The sequence below is a fragment of the Populus alba genome, chromosome 1 (genome assembly GCF_005239225.2).
Source record: "Populus alba chromosome 1, ASM523922v2, whole genome shotgun sequence".
Lineage (NCBI taxonomy): Eukaryota > Viridiplantae > Streptophyta > Magnoliopsida > Malpighiales > Salicaceae > Populus > Populus alba.
In genome coordinates this window covers 14383969-14394534 of record NC_133284.1, presented here as the reverse complement: position 1 = coordinate 14394534, position 10566 = coordinate 14383969, and the positions used below count along the sequence as shown (strand labels likewise).

Below are 10566 nucleotides of genomic sequence, written 5' to 3'. Positions count from 1 at the left end.
TGCCAACTAAGTGATTTGTTTCCAAGTTTTATTAATAATAAAGTGAATTGGATTGGTACGAAACATAATACATTCAAATCCACCATTAATTAATAGCATTAAAAATAACCTAATCGATGATATAAATGTTTTTGGCAGGGGCGAAGTTTTAGGTCAAGCTAAAGCCGAAGATAAACACTGAAGCAAATATTAATGGTAATCCATTCACCATGCCCACAAATCCATCCCTCCCTCTTGTAATTACATTTTTAATATCAGTATATTAAAATAATAAAAAATATATAAAAAATAATTTTTTTTAAAAATAAAAATTCAACCAAATACCGAATAGGCTATTAACCCTGGTAGGGTAAAGAAGCAAACTAGAGTTTAGGTAAATCGTATTATTATATTTATATACGGAGGCAAAAGCCATGATTGAGATAATTGGACTTACTGACAAGAAGTCATGATTGAACTCAGACACACCACCACTCCCCATTCCTCTCTTCCTCTCTCTTTTCTATATAATCCCCCACACGCACTCCCTTCCAAACCCCATCCTCCTCCTTCACATGTATGCAGCAGCTCTCTCTCTCTCTCTCTCTCTCTGAGAACCAAAACAGAGAGACCTGAACCTTAAGCTTTCTGTCCTGCCCTTTAGTATACAGAAGTAGGTTATATAAATAGCAGGGTTTCTGGTTTTTTGGTGGCAAAAGGAAGAAGATGATGGCTGGGAAGGAAGATTTGGGTTTGAGTTTAAGTCTTAGTGTTCCTCAAAATCAACATTCTCTGCAGTTGAACCTCATGCCTTCACTGGTTCCATCCGCTGCTTCTTCTTCTCTCTCTGGTTTCCATCCTCAAAATCCCTCATGGAATGTGACCTTCCCTTCTTCAGGTATGCCCTTTTCTTTTTGTAAAACAACAACCCCCCCCCCCCCCCCCCCCGGTTTTTGGATAAATTTAAGATCCGCATGGCCTCAAGTTTCAGATCCAGATTTGTATCTTCTCTTTCCTTTTCCCTCACTTTCCCAAGAAACAAACACATTATAAAGCCTTTTTTTAAAGAAAAACTATCCTCCTTTCTCTCCTTTTCAAATAAAGTAAATTAAGTGTTCTTTTTTCTTTTCTGCTTTGTTTTTCCATGTTCTATTAGCTTTTATCAATCGCTTTCACTCAACTTTTCTTCTATTCACACAACACAAAACCCTTCGTCTATTTTTTTTCTCAAGATCCCAACCCACAAAATATGTAAATTTTGATCTCTGACAAATTCATCTCTCCCATGCAGATCCAAACTCTAATTCATACCGGGCCGAGACAAGATCCTTGCTTCGAGGAATCGACGTGAACAGGTTACCATCAACGGCTGATTGTGAAGAGGAAGTGGGGGTTTCATCTCCAAACAGCACGATATCGAGTATTAGCGGGAAGAGAAGTGAAAGAGAAGGTATTAATGGAGATGAGCATGAGATGGAGAGAGCTTCTTCTCGTGGAATCAGTGACGATGAAGATGGTGAAACCTCAAGAAAGAAGCTCAGGCTGTCTAAAGATCAGGCCGCTATTCTTGAAGAGAGCTTCAAAGAACACAACACTCTCAACCCAGTAAGTGCTCTTTTTTATTTTACCTGAAACCCAGTCTCACTGTTTTATTGTTGAGAGATGGAGGAAAATACACAAAAATGAGTTTTTCCCCCCTCTACTCTCGTGAGTCAGGAATGGAATATTGTTTGGAGGGTATTTTGGTAATTGAAACTGACAATCGGTTGTTCCGGTTCCGGCAGAAGCAAAAGATGGCTTTGGCTAAGCAGTTAGGACTCAGACCTAGACAAGTGGAGGTGTGGTTTCAGAACAGGAGGGCAAGGTAGGATAATTTGCTATCTTATCAAGGGTATTTCTGGCCTTTACTACATATTTTTTGTTGATGTCTTGTTATGGCCTTCTCGAGTGGTTTTATCAACGCTAGAGTGTTAAATTTTTGCAGAACCAAGCTGAAGCAAACCGAGGTTGACTGTGAGTTCTTGAAGAGATGCTGCGAGAACTTGACAGAAGAGAACAGGAGGTTGCAAAAGGAGGTTCAGGAGCTTAGAGCTCTCAAACTTTCACCACAGTTCTACATGCAAATGACCCCACCAACCACCCTCACCATGTGCCCATCATGTGAGCGTGTTGCAGCCCCCCCCACCGCATCATCCACCGTTGATGCCAGGCCCCATACTCATATCGGTCCTACCCGTCATAGGACCGTCCCCATGAACCCATGGGCTCCGGCTGCTCCAGTCACACGGGGACCAACACCGTTTGATGCCATCCGTCCTCGATCGTAATTACAACACGAAACCACAGGCATCCCGGTCATTTGATTCGTCACTATCTTCAGCTAATTTGGGAAAGAAAGGTAGCTGGTAATGTGTACGAAATGGAGGGGGCCAAGGAACAGGTGGAAGCGTCGCACCATTCTTCTCGTGCTCAAAGTCGTAGGTCTAAGATATGGCTGTTGCCCAGGGCGATTCGGTGTGGGTCTTTTCTTGTTTTGTATTTCTGACCTAGCAGTCTCTTGAAAAGATGGTTTGACATAATTAGATTATAGTGTGTTTCTAGGGGGTAGCTAAATGATTACTCAGACACTTCTTTTCCTTTCATAGATAGAAAGAGCTTTGAAAGGGTAGGAAGAGGACTTTGGATGTAAAGAGCAGCCAGCAGTATTTCTCTTTTTTATTTTAACCACGTTGTGTTCTTGACTCTTTGTAATTGAATATTACAAGAATTTTCCTAGTATTGATTATGTTTTGCACATAGTCTTATCTCTTTTCTGTGTTTTTTTAATACTTGTAGTGAGATTTGGAGAGGACAATCTCAATATATTTCTTTTCTTGTATAAATTATTCCTTAAGCCCATAGAGAGTTTCTCCCCATTCAAAAATTCTTCCCCAATCTTGCTTTTAAAAATCTTAACAAGTAAAAGTTTGTTTACTGAGTATTTATGAGTATTTACTTGCTGTGGTTATTTTAAAAATATTTTTTATTTAAAAAATATAATAAGATAATAATGTTTTAAAAAATTATTTTTAATATTAATATTATAAAATTACTAAAAAAATATTAATTTAAAATTAAAAAATAAATTTTTATATATATTCTTAAAATATTCTTAAAACACAAATATATATATATATATATAAAGAATTAGAAGGGGAATTCATCGAACAAAAGGAAGCCAGCCCAATTGTCCATCTAATAAAGGGGAAAAAATAAAATCAGGAAACTCGTCTAGATCAAAATGTATACTCACTTTTACACTTTTACAGTGGGCTTCCATTTTTCCTCTCACTCATCCCCACTTTGCTAAGCCAGGTACCGATCAATCGCGCTGGTTTTGAAGGGGAAACATTTTTTTAATAATCGATATGCTACTATGCTATCAGCATCTTGTTTCAAGTTTCAAATTTATACATTTTTTAAAAGAATCGTGATATGGTTTAATACCAATAACTGAGTGCATCTTAAAATGAAGTCCTCATCTTTATTTTTTATTTTAAAAAAATCAAAATAATATTTTTTTATTTTATTTTTTATATCAGCACATCAAAATAATCTAAAAATATAATAAAAAATAAATTTGAAGCAATTTCTTTTTTAAAATTAACGAAAAGCAGGTTGAGACTCACTCCTAAACATCCCATACACAGGGCCGGAGCAGGAAAGAAAAATTAAGAGGGGCCAAATTAAAAGAAATTGTTTAAAAAGGTTAAAATTTCCATTATTTTATATAAGGGAGAGGCTGGGAAAATTTTCCTTGCAGGGGCCGGGGCCCCTGCCAGCCTCTGCCACTGCCCATACATCAAGTGTTAAAACTATATTGACCCTCTCAACCTATGAAATTAGCCTTGTTTTGGTTGATCTCCAAGTTAGATTTTAGAACTATAATAATAACTTTTATCATTACACTGACTTGAATCACCTTGAGTTGATATTTTTAATCCATGATCCAAGCTTTGCCTCAGTTTGACTCCTGAATCAAGTTTTAAAATTTTGACAATAATCATTTTTATTTTATGCTAACCTAAGTCAACTTGGGTTGACCCTCCTGACACACAACTCAAGCCTTACTCTAAATCGACCTCTTAGTTGGGTTTTAAAAATATAATAATAACTATTTTTATCCTTATATTGACCTAGTTTAACGATCAACCCCGCTTGTGACTTTGGGCTTGTCTTGGATCGACTTTTGGATCAGGTTTAAAACTATAATAATTATCTTTATTCTAATGCTGACTCGGGTCAACCCGACCCATAAAATGAATCTCAACTAATGACCCGAGTTTTGTTTTAAATCGACCCCTAAGTTGGGTTTTACAACTATAATAATAATTATTTTTATCCTTATATGTCTTAGTTGAACAATTCTAGAATTAAGAGTTTTTTTTATAATGATATTTTAGAAATAAAAAATAATAAATATTATCTCTGGAGATATATCTTTTTTCAATATCTCCTGTTTTGAAAATACATAAACTTATTTTTATATTTTTATTTGTTTTCACTGAATGCATTTTTATCTCTATTATATGTTGATTACTTCTATCCCATATTCCCATTACAGGAACTAAATACTATCTAAAATCTCATAATATAGGATGAAGTTCTTTAAAAAAAGAAAAAGAAGAAGACAAAGCCTTAATGCACAGTGGCCCGGATCACGACAAAAGGTTAACACAAATCTTTGGTTTTTCCGGGAAAAAAGAAGGCTTCCATGTCCCTGAACTTCAATACAAGCCATACTCAAAGGGTAACTTAAGAAGAAAGAAAAACAGCAGTTAAGAGACGAGTTGATCAGTTGGACCCCTTCAATAATTGCGAATCAATTAAACACGGGTGATCAACGAACAGTGACGCTATGCTATCCTTTCAGCAACTGAGGAAGTTTTTGTCAACCAAATTGACAGGAACCTAAGCTCCTGTTCTTCTTGTAGCAGCTCTGCTAGGGTCGACAAGATAAGAAAAGGTTGATAGAACTCTTGTCTCTTTCGACTTTACATGCCCTTCTTTCCCTTCACCTGCAAATGCCAATGCCATGCTCCTTCCTTCATTTTCCACATTTTGGTTAAACAATATAAATGTCGATAACAATTGCTCGTGTGCACGTTCACGTCATTATCCACATTTCAGAAGTGTAGGGATTAGAGAGATTTGTCGACAATCAAGCTCTAATTTGGGACAACAACAAGGTAGAACCAATTAATTGGAGCTCCATTGATATTAGTATTCTTTCCTCCCTTGAAAGATTTCAGATTTTAACCCTCTTATATATATATATATATATATATAATATATATATATATATATATAGAGAGAGAGAGAGAGAGAGAGAGAGGTGTGTTATTCACAAATCACAAGTTATGTCCCAGCTTCATAGAGTTGACATTCACGGATAGTTGGCCGACAATGACAATAATTTCTTGATAAAGGAGATTGTCATTTGATCTTTTGAACGATGATGAGATCTTTACTTCACAAATACTTCAAGTTTTTATGGGTGCTGAAAGTGGGGCATTTCTCATTATTTATGAACATAGATTTATCTTATATTAAGGTCATATCATAAAAAAAAATTAAAAAAAAAATCAAATTTCAACAAACTCAATAATAATGGAAGAGCATTTTAAAAATAATTAAAAATAATCGAAGCAAACTCGGTCAACCTCTAGAATTTGTAACATAAATTATAAGGCGATATCACAATACAAAAGGAAAAAAGAAAATAACAATATAAAATTTTAAACCCACCAAAATAATTAGGGATAAGCTTGAAAAAACAAATAAAAAAATTTATTTTAAACATGTAGATTTGAAAAGAAAAAGAACCAAATTTGATAAATAAAAAACCAAAATCATAAGGGGATGAAATTGAAAAACAATTTCAATCAGGAAAATAATAAGAACAACAAAAAATAACAACTAGAAGAATAAAGATCATATTTCATATAAAAATAAAATATTAAGGGATAAAATTCAAAGACAAATTAATTCAATAATGGATTGAAGACCAAAAACACCAAAGTTAAAAGAATAAGGACCAAATCTAATATAAAAACAAAGTGTAAAGGGATGAAATTAAAATAAAATATTAACTTAATAAGTAATCCGAAACTAAATAAATTGCAATTAAAAGAAAGATGACCAAACATGATATAAAAATAAAGTATGAATGGATGAAATTGAAAAAATAAATTAACTTAATAAATGATTCAAGATTAAATATATTATAATAAAAAAAACAAAGGTCTAATTTAACTAAACAAATAAATAGCTAGACTTTCTTATTTTTTTTGTAGTGGCCAACATGGTTTTCTAGGAGGAAAGAGAGACAAGAAGAAGGAAGGAAAATAACTCATTGCCGTAGCTCATCCACGTACCGTCAAAGAACACATGTCTCACTAAAGTGATGTGGGTGGTGAGACACATCGAACATCGCCATGGAAGGAAATATCCGGTGTTGTGTGGGCTCCACATGTGCCACTTGAAAGGGCATGAGTGACACTAACCACTTTTAAATTTTAATATTAATTTATATATTAAAATATCAAATCACCTCTAACCCCACTTGAAAATTACAACAAAAAAAAAAAACCATAGCAAAAACCTAAAATGACCTTGCTTCCACAATAAAGAGAGTTTATTTTCCAGGGGTATTTAAGTAATTGACATACATAAAAAAATATGAAAAACCTAAAAAGCTCATGAATCAAAAATAACTTTTTTAAGGGTCATTAATGGTAATTATACTATAGAAAAAACCATAAAATTACTGATTAACATCCTTTTTGGTATAATTACTAATAAGCTCTATGAAAAATACTTCTATACTTCTAAACCCAAACTTGTCCAATTTAAAAATAAACTAGTTTTACCGTGGAATGTATAAGATAATGATATGTGTTAGTTTGTTTTTTTGGTAATTGTAATGCCCCCCTGTTTCTGTGATTATTCACGTGAAAGAAGACAAATTATAGAAGTTCTCTTAATCTAATTTAAAAATATTTAGATACATCTTAAATTGTTTTATTACTTTTCATAGGCATCAAGAAGCCCAAGCATTTCTATTTCTTTATTACGACTTTGTTTATTTTTATATTTTTAAATCATTTTGATACATCGATTTCAAAAATAATTAAAAATATATATATTATTTTGATATATTTCTAAGTGAAAAGCAATCACAACCATACTTCCAACAGACAAAAGATACACAACTAATCATTTTTTCTCTTTTTTAAAACAAACATTATATTTATCACCCTAGTCTAAGGATAGTTTTTTCTGTACAAATAGAATTACTTTATAATTTTTTTTTCATTGGACAATTTTTTAATTTTTTAAAAAATTAATGTTTGGTTACTATAATAAAATAAAAGAGATAAAGACAATAAAAACATGTTTTCTCATACCTTTTATTTTGATATTATATAAACTGACTCAAACTATTATTAAAATATATTTATTTTATGTTATTATCTTTGTCTTTTTAACAAAAATATTTATATTTTTTTTTATGTATTTATCTTTTTTTATTATTATTACAAGACTTTTTTTTTTTGGATTCGAGGAAACCCCACCCCTCAGAAAGCGCACTTTATGGGCTCAGGTGAGTGAGTAAAACCCCGATTGTCCCAGACTCTTACAAAAGATGTACACCCTGACTCGAACTTGAGACCTGCTGTGCAAATCTCAAGTCTTTTGCCACCACACTATACCCCTTAAAGACTATTATTACAAGACATTAACCAAACATAACTAATATCCGCATGCTACTCACAATCTCGAAAAGGAAGGAATCAAAGGGAAATCTCATCCAGTTGTTTTGCAAAATTGGTTATGTACTTCACATGACATTAAAATATAAGATCTTAGATTTTTCAAATAAGAGGTCTAATTACCCTTTGTTTGTATGTTTTTCTCTCGTATCACAAGAAATCTTTTTTATATTTTATTCTTTGGTGGGAATCACGTAAAGAGGATGTTGATGCTTAATTATTTTATTATTTATATTTAATAGACGGTCCATTTAAAAAATAAAATTTTCTTTATAGTATAAGTGATAAAAAAAAATACTTTGATGTACAATCGAGAAATCCAAAAATAAGACGATGATTTTGCAAAAAACAAATCCCATGTAAATCACAAACATGGGGCTACAAGCCCAGCCCACAGAACCTCCAATTAAACTTCACGAGGTCGTATCACCGTAGCTTGCTTTATAGTTTATACCATGTTTGAAATTAAAACACATGTTAAATTGAATTTAACTCATAAATAAATTTGCAATCAATTAATAATACATTATAGTTTTTATATTTGAATTAAATTATACTATTTAAAATACATATAAAAATAAATTAAATTAGCAATCTTGACTATTTTACCCTTAATTTAGAAATAATTTTGATACAAAAATTATTATTTCTTATTACAAAGACTCTTATATTTATTTAAAATAACATAAAATATAGGCATTTTAAAGAAGATATAAATAAAACAATCTCATGTTCATTGTTTATTAAATATTTGATGAAGAAATTAAAAAAATATATATTTGTTAGAAAAAAAATTGATCAAAATCTTTTTGAGAAAAAATAATTATAGAATATTCCTATAAAAGTTATTTAGTCTTTCTCTAACCAAAATCAAATAAAATAAACATCAAACCAATACACATCACATTACCAAATAGACAAAAGTTAATGACTAACGTATTTTTGATAATGTTAATAATTCAAAAGGATACCACAATGTTAATAATTGAAAAGAACAATAACTTTTACATAAGGAACAAGAAAAAAAATCAAAATAATAAGGACTAAAGTGAAAAATATAATACCATCATTTTGGATTGAATGATGAAATTAAAAATCAATAAAACTTTTACAAAAGGTCAAAGGAAAAAAAAATTAAAAAGCTAAAGAATAAGGATGAAATTGAAAAATATAATATTTTGTAAATTGAGATTAAATGATGAAATTGAAAATAAATAAGCTTCTACAAATGGATCAATAAAAAAAAACATCAAAAAAATAAAAATTGAAGTTGAAATACCAATAACAAAAATGGTAAAACTATGATTTTTGGGGAAGGAGAAAGAAAAAGTGGGGGGGTCAACCAGTGACAAACCAGACCACTAACACCGACATGTGCCACTTCACATGAAAGAGAAAATAACGATGCTTTGAACGATACGCTGAAAGGATATTTTTGGATGTCAGGAAGCGCTGACTGAAGTGAGAGGGCGTCTCTTACATATCTCTTGGTGTCATACACGCTTCTACCTTTTTATTGTTTTTTTTTATATATTTATTCAAATACCAAATTTTCTCTAAGCTGACTTCATAATAACAAAAAAACCATTGATAAAAAATGAAAAAGCCATTTAACTCCAGTTTTAGAATTTTAGCTTTTAAAAGTATTTTGATCATTTCAATATGATTTTTATTTTTTTATATTATTCAATACCAAATTGTATATCAAATGATATTATAATAAAAAAATAACCACGATCAAAATACAAAAAAGACGGAGACTATTTTTTTTTGTTTTACTTCTAAGGCTAATTTTGTGTTTTTACTTCATAATTAAGATGAGAAAAAACTTCTTTATCTTCAATTAAATTAATAATAATTAAAAAATCATGTAAAAAGATCTTTGATGCCATTGATAAACAGTGGTAAACCTCTTAGGTGGAGGGAAAAAAACCCCTGATTATATTATTCTAGTGAGAACAACATCTTTGAGTGCGTGGCTACAAGGTTTTTCCAAAGCAAATTAGGTCTTTTAATGGTGGAGAATCTGCCCACAAACAGAATTCGTTTAACATATGGGCCATAGCTGTAAGATCCACCAGCAGCAGTGTAAAGAAATGATAAGAACACCTTTAATTTTTAATTTCCATATCCCGCGAGGCTCTGCACAAGAAAAAAGGAGGACCTGGAGGCTGGTTTCAAACTTTCAGTTTAGGGTTCTGTAGAATTTTCAAGTTTCAAAATTTCTTGTATAGTTGAGCGTTCTTTTGTGCGGCGGAAACCAGCGGGGAAGAATACAGGGGGAGGTTTGGCATGGCTTTAGAACAAGGCAGAGAGGAAGTTAAAGAATCGAATCTACCTAGTGAAATAACTGGGCATCTAAAGGAAGTTGACATTTGCAATTTAAAATAATTAATTTATGCTAAAGGAATGGATTCTTAAACGTTCAAAGCTGTAAAAATCAGCTGCAAAAGACTGTTCTTATTTGCTGCTACTAATAACATCTTGTTCTTGTCCACAATCCCACTTTCACAGGTTCTCATTTTCCTGTTGTTATAGAGTTATTTAATACTACTGAAGGAAAGTTTTTTTTAAATTATTTTTGATATTCATGGAATACAATATAAAAATATAAATTTTTTTTATGAAACGCAATTTCAAACAGCCTTACGTGTCTGTCCAGTACTGGACAGAAAGCAGTTTACGCGCAATCTGCATAAGAACTTTCTACTCCTGGCATTTGGAACACAAGAAAATAGGTTTCTTTCTCTGGAAAAAGTCGTATGATTTGCCA

The 10566-nt window shown here is 31.8% G+C and overlaps 1 protein-coding gene across 1 annotated transcript; it reads left to right on the top strand.

The window, feature by feature from the left end:
• The first annotated feature begins 508 nt into the window (after positions 1 to 508).
• Positions 509 to 2757, top strand: LOC118039114 (homeobox-leucine zipper protein HAT4). The gene is made up of 4 exons (XM_035045723.2): positions 509 to 877; positions 1271 to 1584; positions 1764 to 1843; positions 1964 to 2757. Exons 1-4 carry the CDS (start codon positions 706 to 708, stop codon positions 2304 to 2306), a joined length of 909 nt encoding a protein of 302 aa, XP_034901614.1. The 5' UTR covers positions 509 to 705; the 3' UTR covers positions 2307 to 2757.
• The last annotated feature ends 7809 nt before the right edge of the window (positions 2758 to 10566 follow it).

Excerpts from the sequence above, each read along its gene's own strand:
- LOC118039114 (XM_035045723.2), top strand. The coding sequence starts at position 706 with ATGATGGCTGGGAAGGAAGATTTGGGTTTGAGTTTAAGTCTTAGTGTT. Across the intron at positions 878-1,270 it reads TGTGACCTTCCCTTCTTCAG|ATCCAAACTCTAATTCATAC; the intron begins GTATGCCCTTTT and ends TCTCCCATGCAG. Across the intron at positions 1,844-1,963 it reads TTTCAGAACAGGAGGGCAAG|AACCAAGCTGAAGCAAACCG; the intron begins GTAGGATAATTT and ends AAATTTTTGCAG.